Source organism: Bufo gargarizans, chromosome 2 (assembly GCF_014858855.1).
Source record: "Bufo gargarizans isolate SCDJY-AF-19 chromosome 2, ASM1485885v1, whole genome shotgun sequence".
NCBI classification, from domain to species: Eukaryota; Metazoa; Chordata; class Amphibia; order Anura; family Bufonidae; genus Bufo; species Bufo gargarizans.
Window position 1 is genome coordinate 323,713,828 of NC_058081.1, and position 15,362 is coordinate 323,729,189.

The 15,362-nt window shown below is 44.8% G+C and overlaps 1 protein-coding gene across 1 annotated transcript; it reads left to right on the plus strand.

Annotated features, from left to right (window-relative positions):
• The first annotated feature begins 5,776 nt into the window (after nucleotides 1–5,776).
• On the plus strand, nucleotides 5,777–12,226 carry SNRPF (small nuclear ribonucleoprotein polypeptide F). The gene is made up of 4 exons (XM_044277240.1): nucleotides 5,777–5,918; nucleotides 6,091–6,216; nucleotides 10,180–10,244; nucleotides 12,076–12,226. Exons 1-4 carry the CDS (start codon nucleotides 5,916–5,918, stop codon nucleotides 12,140–12,142), a joined length of 261 nt encoding a protein of 86 aa, XP_044133175.1. The 5' UTR covers nucleotides 5,777–5,915; the 3' UTR covers nucleotides 12,143–12,226.
• The last annotated feature ends 3,136 nt before the right edge of the window (nucleotides 12,227–15,362 follow it).

Below are 15,362 nucleotides of genomic sequence, written 5' to 3' on the forward strand. Positions count from 1 at the left end.
TTAATAAGACTTCTACTGTAGATAACTTTGATACCTAGTGTACATCCATACACATGACAGCTGCCCCAACACACCCAGCTCTGCTACATCCATACACAGTGTACTGGGGCAGCTGTCATGTGTATAGATGTACACTAGGTATCAAAGTTATCTACAGTAGAAGTCTTATATATTATTTTTTAAGTAACTGGCTATACAGCTCTCATAGCTGTGTGGGTAAGTGCCTTGCCTCTGATATAGAATGTCATGGGTTTGAATCCCAGCATAAACTTTTCTGAAAGACAGGCTAAATAAGAACGCCAGCACCAAATCTTGAACACTAGAGGCTGGTGGGAGCACAGGCCGGAAGAGGCTGCATTGCATCGCTGGCATAGAGGTAAGTATAAAAGTGTTTTTTTAAATACCGGACTGTTACTTTACTGCCACGGGGGAGGGGGGGGTGGGGGCGCTATTGGTGCCATGATACTGGCACATGGAGGAGAGAGGCACTTGATACTGGCACATTAGGGGGCAGGGGGAGAGGATGGCACTATGATATTAGCACATGGGGGAGCAAGAAATGGACATGAATCATGAGGGGCAGAAATGTGAAATGATGGGGGGAGGCAAGAAATTGACATGAATCATGAGGGGCAGAAATGTGAAATGATGGGGGGGCAAGAAATATACATGAATCATGAGGGGCAGAAATGTGAAATGATGGGGGGCAAGAACTGGACATAAATCGTGAGGGGCAGAAATGTGAAATGATGGGGGGGCAAGAACTGGACATAAATCGTGAGGGGCAGAAATGTGAAATGATGGGGGGTGGCACCAAAATGTAGATTCGCTTGTGTTGACAAAAAACCTTTCACCGGCCCTGGCCACTTGCATAGCTAAGCCTTACGGCATGGGTGAATGAGTAAGAATTTTGATATCTACTTGTGGGTAGTAATAATGGCCCTTAGGGAAAGCTGTCCCTGGACAAAAAGTATAAAGGAATTTCAAGAATTCTTCTTGTGGAATAACATTTACACACTCAAATCCAGTATTACTAAATGAAATCCATCATAATCTACATGCAACAATACAGTTATGTTATTTCAACAGTATATATAATAACCAAGATTTTTACTATACAATGGGTAATATCTAGAACTCATTGAGGTATATGTACACATTGAATCTGAGAGCCTGGATTCACAGTAGGTTCAAGTTACATAAAGGCCGAAAACAGTTCTCCTTGGTCAGACAGCATTGTTGTGACCACACCTGGTAATGCTGACTGTCCAAGACCCCGCACACTTTATAATGTATCCTATTACATATATTTTATAGGTACCTGAAAGTTTGATTTCTGAGTGGTAAAATATGATCCTAACCTGTGGTGGTATATACATTTTTAACAACAGGGTTCCTACTCAACGGCAGACACGCGGTGTCACGACACATGTTTACATATACATACACCATATTTATGCAACACACATACACATAAATACACAGTTTGTATGTTCTCCCCATGTTTGTGTGGGTTTCCTCCCACACTCCAAAGACATACTGATAGGGACCTTAGATTGTGAGCCCCATTGGGGACAGTTGGATGCTAATGTCTGTAAAGCGCTGCGGAATATAGTAGCGCTATATAATTGAATAAAATAAATGAATAAATATACATATATACACATACATTAATACACCCAACACACATACCACCCAACCAAGGCTTCTTTCACACTTGCGTTGTCCGGATCCGGCGTGTACTCCACTTGCCGGAATTACACGCCGGATCCGGAAAAACGCAAGTGAACTGAAAGCATTTGAAGACGGATCCGTCTTCAAAATGCGTTCAGTGTTGCTATGGCAGCCAGGACGCTATTAAAGTCCTGGTTGCCATAGTAGTAGTGGGGAGCGGGGGAGCGGTATACTTACCGTCCGTGCGGCTCCCGGGGCGCTCCAGAATGACATCAGAGCGCCCCATGTGCATGGATGACATGCCATGCGATCACGTGATCCATGTGCTTGGGGCGCCCTGACGTCACTCTGGAGCGCCCCGGGAGCCGCACGGACGGTAAGTATGCTGCTCCCCGCTCCCCGCTCCCCACTACAGTTTACCATGGCTGCCAGGCGTCCCGGCAGCCATGGTAATCCATTCAGAAAAAGCTAAACGTCGGATCCGGCAATGCGCCGAAACGACGTTTAGCTTAAGGCCGGATCTGGATCAATGCCTTTCAATGGGCATTAATTCCGGATCCGGCCTTGCGGCAAGTCTTCAGGATTTTTGGCCGGAGCAAAAAGTGCAGTATGCTGCGGTATTTTCTCCGGCCAAAAAACGTTCTGGTCCTGAACTGAAGACATCCTGATGCATCCTGAACGGATTTCTATCCATTTAGAATACATTAGGATAAAACTGATCAGGATTCTTCCGGCATAGAGCCCCGACGACGGAACTCTATGCCGGAAGAAAAGAACACAGGTGTGAAAGAGCCCTAAGGAGCTAAACTATCAACGGCGCACAAAGCAATGGAAGCGAACATCTCCAGGTGCCCTGCCACCGCCAAAGCACCGGATCGGGACTCTGCCGGTAACATGGTAATTTTAACAACTGGATCTGGAGAATTGGAGGGAACTGGCTGAATCCCATGTCTGATCCTAACACAGCACAAAGTTTTCTCTCTACTAGCCAATACTATCTATTTTTGAGAACCCTGGTGAGGAGGGCATAAGACTGTGTTTGTATTCACTTCTCCCAGATCCAGCATGCTGTGCTGCCTCACTGCCCCTCTCTGTTCGGTTATGCTCCTTCTCCTGCATGTTGTCATGCAGTGATGACGTCACCTCCAGTCCTCCACTGCATCTGCTCTGCATTTCCACTTCACCAACCTCCTGACTCTGATACATCAGTTTTCCCATTCTGCTGCACCAGCGCTACTTACCTGTGAGCTGCTCTTCCAGACAAGAGGCTTAGAGGATCCACCTTTCCAGGTGGGCACTCAAAAGAATCATCAAGAATCAGCAAAGGTGCAGCGGCATCTAAACTAGCTTCTAGTCCACATGAAATAGTCCAGGCTGAATGAGACCCCTCAGCATGGAATGGATAGATGCTCAAGAAACTGCTTCATCTCTGTCTTACAGCATGATCTGCAATGAGTTCCTCTGTCTAAGGGCTGTTTCACACGAGTGGATGCTTGAATGACAGCCAAGACCCGCACTGGACAGCAGAGACACGGAGCATTAAAGGGATTCTGTCATGAGATTTGAGCCCTATAAGCTAAACATATGGCCATGTCCGTACTAATAACATGGATCCTAAATTGCCCTTATTAAACCTGCTTGTGGCTCTATTAGCCCAAAAAACTGGTTTCTATAAGCTGTCACTCACCTACCTAAGGTGCCCAACGAGTTTTATGTTAATCCAGGTTGCCAGGAGTCCGCGGCGCATCAGGCTGAGCCTAGTGCGCAGGCGCCCAGATCTGGCAGAGGGACGGGAGGATTGCGGAGGTGGCACTGAGGTGAGGAAGGTGGCGCTGGGCACCAGGCGGCGAGGGGTGCGGGCGGGCACCCTGGATTAACGTAAAACCCCTTGGGCACCTTAGGTAGGTGTGAAAGCTTATAAAAACCAGTTTTTTGGGCTAATAGAGCCACAGTGAGGTTTAATAAGGGCAGTTTAGGATCCATGTTATTAGTACAGACATGACCATATGTTTAGCTTATAGGGCTCAAACCTCATGACAGAATCCCTTTAACATGACTGATAATGCTCTTTGCCTCTCTGTGATCTTTTTGCTACAAAATCACAGTGACAACTTTATCTCATTGTTATTTTGTAGTAAAGAGATCACAGAGAGGCAAAGAGCATTATCATGTTACTGCTCCGTGTCTCTGCTGTCCGAAGCGGGGCTTGGCTGTCATTCACGCTGCAGATGACACGCACAGCATCCGATTGTGTGAAACAGCCCTAAATCTATCACTTGGGAAGTCTCTTCTCATCTGCTAACACCTGTCCAGTTCAACAAAAACCCTAAGGCCCCTTGCAGACGAGCGTGTGTGGATTAGGTCCAGATGCGTTGCGAATCCGTTTAGTGAAAAATAGGGGTGGGTGATATGGCATAAAATCTATATTGCGATATAATTTTAAGCATGTGTGATATATATTGCGATATTTGGGGGGGTGGGTTAAACCTTTTTTTTTTTTTTTACTTCTTATTTAATAACTATTAGCATCCTTAAGAACCCTTGTCATATTCACCCTAATAGAGCTCTATTAGGCTGAATAGGACGTTACACTCTCCCTGCTGCCCTGTGCTTTGTGCACACAACAGCAGGGAGCTGAGTCCCCTCCCCTAAATAGTGCCATCCACAGATCCCCTTCCCCTAAATGGGGCCATCCACAGATCCCCCTCCCCTAAACGGTGCCATCCACAGATCCCCCTCCCCTAAACTGTGCCATCCCACAGATCCCCCTCCCCTAAACGGTGCCATCCACAGATCCCCCTCCCCTAAACGGTGCCATCCACAGATCCCCCTCCCTTAAACGGTGCCATCCACAGATCCCCCTCCCCTAAACGGTGCCATTGTCACGGCCATGGTCATGGTCGTGATTTCTGATCCGCATGCGGTTGCCTGCGGTTTTGGTTTGGTTGTTCAACCACAGGTGAGGGCCGCTAGTGTACTGCCTCACTTGTGGTTGCCGCGGGCAACAAATGTTGTTTTGTCGCAGTATAGCAGCCTGAGCCGGTGCTAGGCAGCTTGCTGCAATGGCATGCGGTTACACCTAGCAACCTCTCTGTTAGGTGTGTGTTTATGTATGCACTTTGTATGTCTGGTGTGCACTTGGTCTTATGTTATGTGTGCACTGTGACACTTCCCTTCACTGTGGCTGCCCGTGGCAACATTTGTTTTATGTACATGTGGTGGCAGTGTCTCAGCCTTCTGGCTGACTCCCAGGACATGGTTGCCTGCGGTAACAGCTGCAGTGTGTTGTGCATTTGGACACTTCCCCTTTAGTGGTTTCACTCCCTGTTAGTCTTGGAAGGGTTAATTCCCTCTCCTTGTGTGTCTGTGTGGGTGTGGCCACTTTGGGCTATAAAGCCTCTTTGCATATCAGTTGCTGAGGGGTTCTTCAGCCATGCTTTGCTGGAGACACAGTGGGGGCCACCCTTGTGGTCATAAACTAATTGTGATTCTTAAGTTTATGTGATGTCCTAACGGGCGTGCTTTAGCACTGCTCTAGCTGTTTTTCTGGCTAGTACAGCGCTAAAGCCCGCCCATCAGTGCCGGTGACGTCACCGGGCTTCCTGGCAGCCCCATAGAGAGCCCGGTTCGTCACCGGATCTCCTCAAAATGCCTTTGCCCTGCGCAATTAAAAATTTGTATAGGGTTCAGAATATGGAGATGACAACAAAATTAAGTTTTAGTTGTTTTTTTTGCATTATTAAAAGCCTAAAATAACTATATAAATGTGTTATCACTGTAATCACACTGACCTGGAGAATGGTGGTAACGGGTCAGTTTTACACTGTAGGGAATGCTGTGAAAAATGAAAACCTCTGTGGGTGGAGGGGTTAAAGTAAAAAAAAAAAAAAATGCTTATGTGCGTCGCTGGTGTTATCCCTCTTTACATGTTTTAATAACTAGGAGGTGTGATATTTTGGTATGTAGTGCCAAAACGAGTGTTCCCATGCGCTAATGTCTTGCTGCAGTACGGTAGTAATATCAGCAGGGGGCGATGTGTGAAGCATTTAGAACATCACGTCCTTGTTGTTAAACCTCCGAACACCAGAGGGCGCAGCTTCCTAGACGCCTCCACGCTTACGGTCACATTTACTCTTCCGTCAGCCATTTCCTGCTAACTCCGGCGGTGTGTTCAACTGAGCGCTCCGAGGAGAAATTTTTTGTACCGTACGCGCGGTTGGTAGATCGCTTCCCCTGGCATCATGGTGGGTATTTGGGGCGGGTGGTATAGGCCTTTGCTACCTGGGATGGGGGCAGCGTGTGGCACACGTGCAGCGCCAGTGGAGGGAAATAGGAGCGGCGCACAATGGGCTGAGGCAGGGGTCACCATTGTGCTATGTGTTGCCTGTAGTCATTGTCTCTATGCTTCCTTCCTAGAGTTTGCCATTAAACCCCAAACCCTTTCTGAATGGCCTCACTGGTAAGCCAGTGATGGTGAAGCTGAAGTGGGGGATGGAGTACAAGGGCTACCTGGTGTCTGTGGATGGATATATGAACATGCAGGTGAGATGTGCTCTGTAATGGGACCTCTTATGATACTTGTCTTCTTCACCCCATGCATGTGTGAACGTAGCCATAAAGGGGTTGTCTTTCTGCGTGTCTCCAGAGTTCGCACGTGTGGAGCTCTGGTGCTCTAGGGGGCCCCGGCTAACATGACACGCAGCACAGGCCAGTGGCCCTGGGTCTCTGCAATTCCCTCCTGGCCTCACTCCCAAGGCTGCTAATTATTTAATGTCCACCTCGGTTGGCTCAGCACAACGATGGCAGCCTGGGCGAAGCGCTGCGGCAGGTCCATAAGACATAACAGGTTGCTGGCGAAAGGTGCTTCAGATACAGGCAATACGAGGTGGCCTGGGACGGGAGTGCGCAGAACGTTCCCTGTATCCTGACCACCAGAAGAGCTGGCTTTGTTTCCTTTCACTGCACAACCACTGCCACCACTGATGCATTGCGGTGGTGGCTGTGTCCCCTAGAGATGAGTAGTTCATAAAAACATGGAGTAGTAGGAGCAGAAGGCATTAGGGTAACATGGAGTATATTGGTACTTACGCAGCATAAGTATCATGAGACAACCCTTTTAACGTGAACCCATCAGGTAATCACTGATGCCCTATGAGAGAGCAGCAAAAATCAAACGTATTAATAAATTGACCCCTTAAAACTCGCTTTTATTAGCTCACTTTAAAAGGACCCCACATGGCAGGCCACCTATTCCAAACTTCACAAGGTAAGTGCAAAAGAATAATTGAATGTAATCCTGTTACTAAAATAGAGGCTGCCAGTGATTATAAGGACGGGATGGGCAATACGGTCTGCGAAAGGGAAACGGATGCCCTGAAGTGGCCCTGCTAAGTCCTCAGCCGGGGGGTGACCCCTAAAGGTGGAGTCTCCCCGTCCTCATACCTAAGCCTGGCTGGCCCCTACTAAGCTCTGTGTTTCCCCGCCTGGGTTCATCAGGGGGTCGTGTCTGGAAAAAGGTATAGGGCCCAACAAAAACAAAATTTCATAAGATAAATCCATACAGAATGGAACGTTACATGGAGATTGGTGCTGATGGTCTAGACACGAGACAGTCGTGAATATCACATGTGGTTCCCATTGGTCAGGGTACGATACAGACACCTAAAGATATAAGTAGGGAAGTAGGTCAAAAAACCAAAATTGGAGAAGAATCCAGAGGCAGTACTTGATCGCAATCCCCACTTTTTACTCCTGTGGTGGTCCCGCAGTATAAACATGGCCCTTTCACGGACTGTATTGCCCATCCCGTCCTTATAATCACTGGCGGCCTCTATTTTAGTAACAGGATTACATTCAATTATTCTTTTGCACTTACCTTGTGAAGTTTGGGATAGGTGGCCTGCGATGTCAGGTCCTTAAGTGAGTTTTAAGGGGTCAATTTATTTTAGTTTTAGTTTTTTAGATATGTTCAAACATACCAGATCTGCGATGTTTTACATTACTAGAAAAGTGGATACTATTTTTAACCTGTCACTATGAGTCTTCAGGCAGTGTGTAATGAGCAGAGCCTCGGGTACAATGAGGTGCAACGGCAACTCCCTTGTTGCACCAAGGGGCTAATTTGCATAAAATTAAAAGCCTTATTTCTCAGTTGGGGACACAGATAAGGATGGGACAAAGAGCATTACTCTATGCAGACGAGCACATCTGAGCATGCAGCAGGTTTTAGTTACAGGTAGGCTAGCACCGGGTATCGAACGTTTGATACCCAATCGATACTGTTAAACCTGGATTGAGCCGATACCGGGATTTTCTATTTTCCAATACTAGGCTGCGCTACTGCGTATCCTAGTATTGGAGAACATGGCACGTGCCGCCCTCAGCTCGCATCATGTTCTCATCAGCAGCACAGTGGAGAAGGAAGTCCCTCCGTACTGTGACGCGGCTGCTGCCACCAGTGAGAAGATAATACTGAAGAGGAGGGGCTGTGGCCACTGCACCACCAATGCATATAATGAACCCCTAAATGTAAGCAGCAGGTGCCGGCCGTATCGCACAGCTGGCACCCGCCCTCATTGAAGGAAGAGCGATCATGCCGAACCCCGTCAGTTAACCTTTCATGTGCTACACCTGAGGGGTTAATTGATGCGGTTGAGCGGATCGCCGCGCCCTGTCATTGAGGCTGGGTGCCAGCTGTGTGAGATATCAGAGGAGATATCCCTGTTAGAAATTGAGTCGGGAATAATCGTACTTTCACTTTCAGCTGTATTCGCTGCATCCTGATTTCTAACAGTGATATCTTCCTATAGACTAAACAGATTGCTGGCATTCTGGTATTGTCTGAAAGCTTGGAATGTCAACTTTCATACAGCACCAAACCAGAGATATGAGCAGAAAAAGAAGCCTGCAGGAGAGAAAAAATAGTAAAAATATATAGAAATGTGACATCATCACTATACTGACCCACATTATAAAATTCTTACCACAGCGTTCTTACCAACGTCATAAATAAATTTCACAAAATAATGTAAAAATTGCAGTTTTTCCCCCCCTAAAAATAAAATGTTATGTAATACTCTATATATACCCCAAAATGGTTCCTAAAAAAAACTACAGCTGAGGCCTCATGCACACGACAGTATTTTTTCACGGTCTGCAAAACGGGGTTCCGTTGTTCCGTGATCAGTTTCAGTTTTTGTTTCCGTGTGTCTTCCTTGATTTTTGGAGGATCACCAGACATAAAGGAAAGGAAAAATCAAGTAAAGTTTGCCTTGCAAATGATAGAGAGAGAAAAAGGACACGGATCACGGACACGGATGACAATCTTGTGTGCCTCCGTGTTTTTTTTCACTGACCCATTGACTTGAATGGGTCTGCGAACCGTTGTCCGTGAAAAAAATAGGACAGGTCTTATTTTTTTGACGGACTGGAAACACGGGCGCGGATGACAAACGGTGCATTAGCCGAGTTTTCCACGGACCCATTGAAAGTCAATGGGTCCGCAGAAAATCACGGAAAACGAAACAACGGACACAACAACGGTCGTGTGCATGAGGCCTAATTCCGCAAAATAAAAAAACAATATAGAAGAAAAAATTTAAAGGTTATGACTGTTAGAACACAAAGGGGGGAAATATTATTGGTTCTTAAGGCTAAAATTAATGTCACTAAGGGGTTAAAAATACAATAGTGTCCCCTGAGTTGTGCGCCAACAAGATTTACTGCAGACACACATTATAAATCTACAATAAAAATGACATTTTTGGGAGGGTTTTTCCCATTTTAACTTGTCTGTTAGGAGGTTAAGGGCATCAAATGGCAGTTTACTCAACAGTCTGTCATCTTGGACAACAATGCCATAAGTTAAAGGGAATCTGTCCGAATGTTCTGCTGGATTCTACCTAGTACAATGCATGAGCTAGGGATTCCTCATATTTATGACCTCCTGGCTTTCTTGTTCCTGAGCTGACAGATTCACTTTAAAGGGGTATTCCCATTGATGGTATATCGCTAGGATATGCCTTTGGTGTAAGAACACCTGGGACCCACTGCTGTGTCCCTAATCGGATGCCCTGAAGTGAACAGAGTAACCATCCATGCATGGCCACCTTCCATTCACTGCTATGGGAGTTCAGAAAATACCTGATAGCTGGCTCAGCTATTTGCGGTAGTTACATAGCGGTAAAGGGAGAGGTGGCCACTTGTACGCTGCATGCACCTGCACCACGGAGGCCCAGTTCTCTACTTAGGAGTTGCATGCGCCTATTTGACGATGATGGCATAATCTAGAGGTTTGCCTTCTATTTCCCTGATGGGCCAACCTCTTTATATTTTCTACAAATATCTGTCACTTGTTTGTGCCACAAAATAGTGTTGAGAGTATTGTATAAATCATCTTTTCCAGCTGTCCAATCTTTAGTGTATGGCGGTAGTTTTTCTACCGTCTTTACATCAGGAACATGACCTAAAGACAACTAATGATTTCCGTCTTATTTTCCATTGTAGCTCGCAAACACTGAAGAATATATTGATGGCGCATTGTCTGGACATCTCGGAGAAGTTTTGATAAGGTAAGTGCCATTTTGCATGCATTATTGAACATTGGTGAATTTTATACCCAGTGTTTCTGGTGGAGATAGAACAGCTGTATGTCATCTAGGTAGTAAGGAATTAGTCCATATGGTCTCCAACACACTGCTGATGTAGACGACAGATTGTGTCACTGAATTGTAAGGTTAGTTTTATCCAAACTACTTAAAGTGAACCTGTCACATTAAACATGGTATTTGAGCTGCAAGCAGCATATTATAGAGCTGGAGGAGCTGAGCAGATATATAGCTTTATGGGAAAAGATTAAGTAAAACTTGTATTTTACTCACTTTCATTTCTGCTCCTTCTGATCTTTGAAGCCAAGGAGACGGTCCTGCCAGTGACTGACAGCTATCTGTGTATACACAGTCATAGAGGGAAGGCTGTCAATCACTTTTAGGACCACCTTGTTGAGTTTAAATCCCAGAATGAGCAGGAATTTAAATGAATAAATGAAGTTTTACTAAATCTTTTCCTACTGTACTTTATATCAATCTGCTCAGATCCTCCTGCTCTATAACATACAGCCCGCAGAATATTTTGCCTGTTCATGGTGACAGGTTACATTTAAAGGCATTCTCTTTGAAATGTATTTAAATGGCCACCAGAAATCTGTCCTATCTGAATAGGATGGGCTGCGTCCAGCTTTAGAGCTGTGTAGAGGGTGCAGGGCCTCGCTCCGCTAACGCTGCGTTTGGGCACCCTGCATTCAGTGCTGAGTGTTCCTCTCAGCCATGACAGTCCTGTTCCCCATTCTTTGTCACGCTGCTCAGCCATCACAACATATATTGTAGTAATACCATTTTGCCTATCTATTGTAGAGCAGAGTTTCTGCTGTATAATGCATAGTAATCATGTGATCCTATTTGAGATATCCAATCCTGGCTGAGCAGCCTGACAGGAACGCTCAGCTCTAAATGCAGGCACTAGAGCGCAGTGTAATGAAGCAAGGTCCCTCACTCGCACAGCTAGACACAGCTGGTCCTATTTACATTCTAGGACTGGTTGCTGGTGGCCATTTTAAATCCTGAAAAACCCCTTTAAAAGGGGTTGGCAATTCTATACATAAAATAGTATAAAACATTATTGGGCAACATTATGGTATAGAATGGCCAACCCCTTAAAATGGGTTGTCCCAATATAAGGGCTTATCACCTATCCACAGGATAGGTGATAAGTGGGACAGAGTTCAACCACTGGGACCTCCATGGTCATTAGAGTAGGGGCCCTGAAGTGGAGTCATGTGCACTCTGCCGCTCCATTCGGTCTCTATGGGACAGAACAGACAGCTGAGCAATTCAGTCCCCTAGGGAGCAAATGGAGCAGTAGTGTGCATGCATGGTTGTCGCTCAGTATACTCATGCAAGATAGGCTAGAATCACACATTCATCCTTTGACTGTTATTGATGGAGGCTTAGTATCAGTCTTTCTTTGTGTCGCTGAGGAACACAGGTCTTTCTTTATACTTTTTTTGCGTCTACTCCTGTTTTCTCAGACTGCAACAAACCTTGATTTTGGCCCTAGAGAGAGAGCTTAAGGGAACCTATAGCAACTAGTCAGATTCCAGCCGTCATTTTGCAAAGGATATTGGGAAATGAGTTTCAAACTGGTGATAAGTAGCACCTCCTCTTTCCCCTTGCTGTAGTTTTGATCTCCCGAATACTTCTATTCTGTTAAACAGATGTGCGATATGATTGAGGATTTCACATTCTTTCCCATGTGCTTTTTATAAATTTTTGGCAGTGTATTAATGCCATTTGTTTAGTCCTCATTGAGCATCATTTTCATTTTTCCCATATTTTGTTTGTGCAGATGTAACAATGTCTTGTATATACGTGGTGTAGAAGAGGAGGAAGAAGATGGCGAAATGAGAGAATAAACAGATTCCAAACTATTTTTGTACATTTTCACTTTTTTGAGTTTGTTGCTGGACATGTTTTCTGTTAATAAAACTATTGTAATATTTCCGACTCTGTCGATCATCAGATTAGCTAGGTAACCCCCTCCCCAAGTCTGCTTTCACATGGTCAGTATTTGGAAGCCACAACCAGGAATAGATCTAAAATGCAGAAGATGCGAAGAAGACTTTTCTTTCCATTATAAATTTTCTCTTCAGGCTCCACTCCTGGTTTTGGCTCACAAATACTGATGAAAAATAGTGATCGTGTGAAAGGGCACCAACTGGGAACTGAACAGAAAGCATACCTTTTCCATGGTAGACTGTTTCATAATGGAAAATTAGCTCATGTGGGCTTTGAACATCATTCCAAAGCCATGGGCATTAATATGGAGTTGCCTTGCAGGATACCAACATTGACTTACACGGCTGTGTACTGGATTTTATCCACCCGTTGTCTAGGAATATGGATGAAATATGAAGTTCAAGCAGGATTTCAAGCAGAACTGTAGCACCCTAGAGAGGCTTCTGATTGGTAGGAAAGTGATAAAGTGTTCACAAACACAAGTCCAGTCTAAAATGTGGATTTTTACGGTGTGCTGTATTTTGTGGTTTACTGGCTTAAAGGGAACCTGTCACCGGGATTTTGTGTATAGAGCTGAGGACATAGGTTGCTAGATGGCCGCTAGCACATCCGCAATACCCAGTCCCCATAGCTCTGTGTGCTTTTATTGTGTAAAAAAACGATTTGATACATATGCAAATTAACCTGAGATGAGCCCTGTCCCTGACTCATCTCACATACAGGACTACCCTCAGGTTAATTTGCATATATATAATTGTCTTTTTTACACAATAAAAGCACACAGAGCTATGGGGACTGGATATTGCGGATGTGCTAGCGGCCATCTAGCAACCCATGTTCTCAGCTCTATGCATAAAATCCTGGTGACAGGTTCCCTTTAAAACACAAATTTTCGGTTTATATTAACACATGCCAGAAGAGAGAACTCAAATATTTGTGCTCATAAGAGGTTACACGCTATAAGGGCTCATTCAGGCGGCCGTATGTTTTGTTCCACATATTTGTGGAACGGGTGTGGAGACATTCAGTTCAATGGGACCGCAAAAGATGTTGACAGCAAATTGTGTGCTCTCCGCATCGGTTGTTCCGTTCTGCGGCCCAGCAAAAAATATAGAGCATGTCCTATTGTCCGCAATTGCGGACAAGAATAGGCATTTTCTATGAGAGTGACGGCTTTATATGCTCCGCAAAAATTGCAGAGAGCATATGGGCCAGTGTCTGTGTTTTGCGGACCGCAAAACACATACGGCTGCCTGAATGAGCCCTAACTTGGAGGACCTGCCTCTTTTTCTTACCTTTTTTTTTTTTTTTTTTTTTTACTAAATACCAGCTTTCCCCTCTAATATAACTGTTCTTGAACATCTTTCCTTTCCTCTGTTATTCTTAGAAATTTATGGAGAAATCCACAGCTGGATGTTATTAGTGGGGGATGTGCCCCCTGCACACAGGCACTGTCCAGTCGGTACTGCTAGTGTTTTACTGTGCAAGTAAGAGGGATATACACTTCCAGGAGGATTAACAGGGCAGTGGTATGAGAAAAGATACTAATTGGAAAGCAATACAAGTATTTGCTAAAACCAGACATGTCAGGATAATATAAATGGGTTAACAATGGGCATGGTATGCCCTAAATATGGACAGAATAGGAATACTGCTTTAATGAGGACCTCTCCTGATACGTCAGTTGCCTCTCCTGATACGTCAGTTTTGATAACTACTTGCATTCCTTTTGTAGAAACAATTTTGAAGCATATTTTCTTTGCATTTCTCTTATTCCTAGTAGATGTTAGGTTTTATGGCAGACAACTGGCAATCCAGTCAAACTTGGTGTGTGTCCCTCCACAGTCTGACATTATCCAACCAGTGCTGCTAGTGTTACTGTGCAGGGACACCCTCCCAAATGGTAACACCCAGATAGCCCTTTTCTGTTTCAATCATTTATATTGGGTTTTGACATATTAAAGTACATTGCATATATGCATTTAAAATATATTGTCAAAATTTTTAGTTTTGTAGACAATTGACATATCAGTTGTGACGCAGTAAAATGACAGTATTAGGCCTCATGCACACGACAGTATTTTTTTGCGGTCCGCAAAAAGGGGTTCTGTGATCTGTGTCCGTTTTTGTTTCCCTGTGTCTTCCGTGATTTTTGGAGGTTCACCAGACATGAAGGAAAGTAAAAAAAAAAAGTAGTTTTGGTGTCCGCCTGGCCGTGTAGAGCCAAACGGATCCGTCCTGACTGTTGTAGTAAAATTAATGGTTGCAATCAGCTCGCATCAAAGTTTGTGTAAGGAAAAAGGTAAGTCCATCTTTCATCAGCCGCAGCCAGAGAACCACCCAAATGCTACCATCTTGCTTGAATTATCCTGAGCATCTTGAACACATGTATACAATAATCTACCATTACCACTGAGAGACATGATGACAATCTATAAAACACACACCCTAAGATAAAATGTCTGAATAATAAAATTTCCACAACATGACTTACAATGCAAGTCAATGGGGACGGATCCGTTTGACGTCGACACAATATGGTGCAATTGCAAACGGATCTGTCCCCCATTGACTTTCATTGTAAAGTCAGGGTATATTTTAACTTGAAGCGTCCCCATCACCATGGGAACGCCTCTGTTAGAATATACCATCGGATTTGAGTTATATCGTGAAAACTCATATCCGACAGTATATTCTAACACAGAGGCGTTCCCATAGCGATAGGGACGCTTCAAGTTAGAATATACTAAGAACTGTGTACATTGCCTGGCAGCACCTGATCTCTTACAGGGGGCCTCACCTGAGGGGTTAATTGTGCATATCATAGCCCCCTGTAAGAGATCAGGTGCTGCCAGGCAAGAGGGGGCAGACCCCCTCCCCTCTCCCTCCCCAGTTTTAAATTCATTGGTGGCCAGGGTCTGTGAGTTTAGCTCCAGTGGTCGGATGCTTAATGTAAGGGTTTCTAGACCGCGTATGCTGGAGCTTCAATTTGGAGGCTAAAAATATGCCAGCTTTATTGTTTTGTGCGTAGTGTTAGTGTTAGCTACGACCTGTTCATAATTATGTAGGAGCAAGTAAAAAAGTATTGCGATACTCGATACCACGCGGAAAAGAAAT

Bases quoted from the DNA above. Each gene is read 5' to 3' on its own strand.
- SNRPF (XM_044277240.1), top strand. The intron at 6,217-10,179 runs GTGAGATGTGCT...TTTCCATTGTAG, and splicing joins ATGGATATATGAACATGCAG to CTCGCAAACACTGAAGAATA. The intron at 10,245-12,075 runs GTAAGTGCCATT...TTGTTTGTGCAG, and splicing joins CTCGGAGAAGTTTTGATAAG to ATGTAACAATGTCTTGTATA.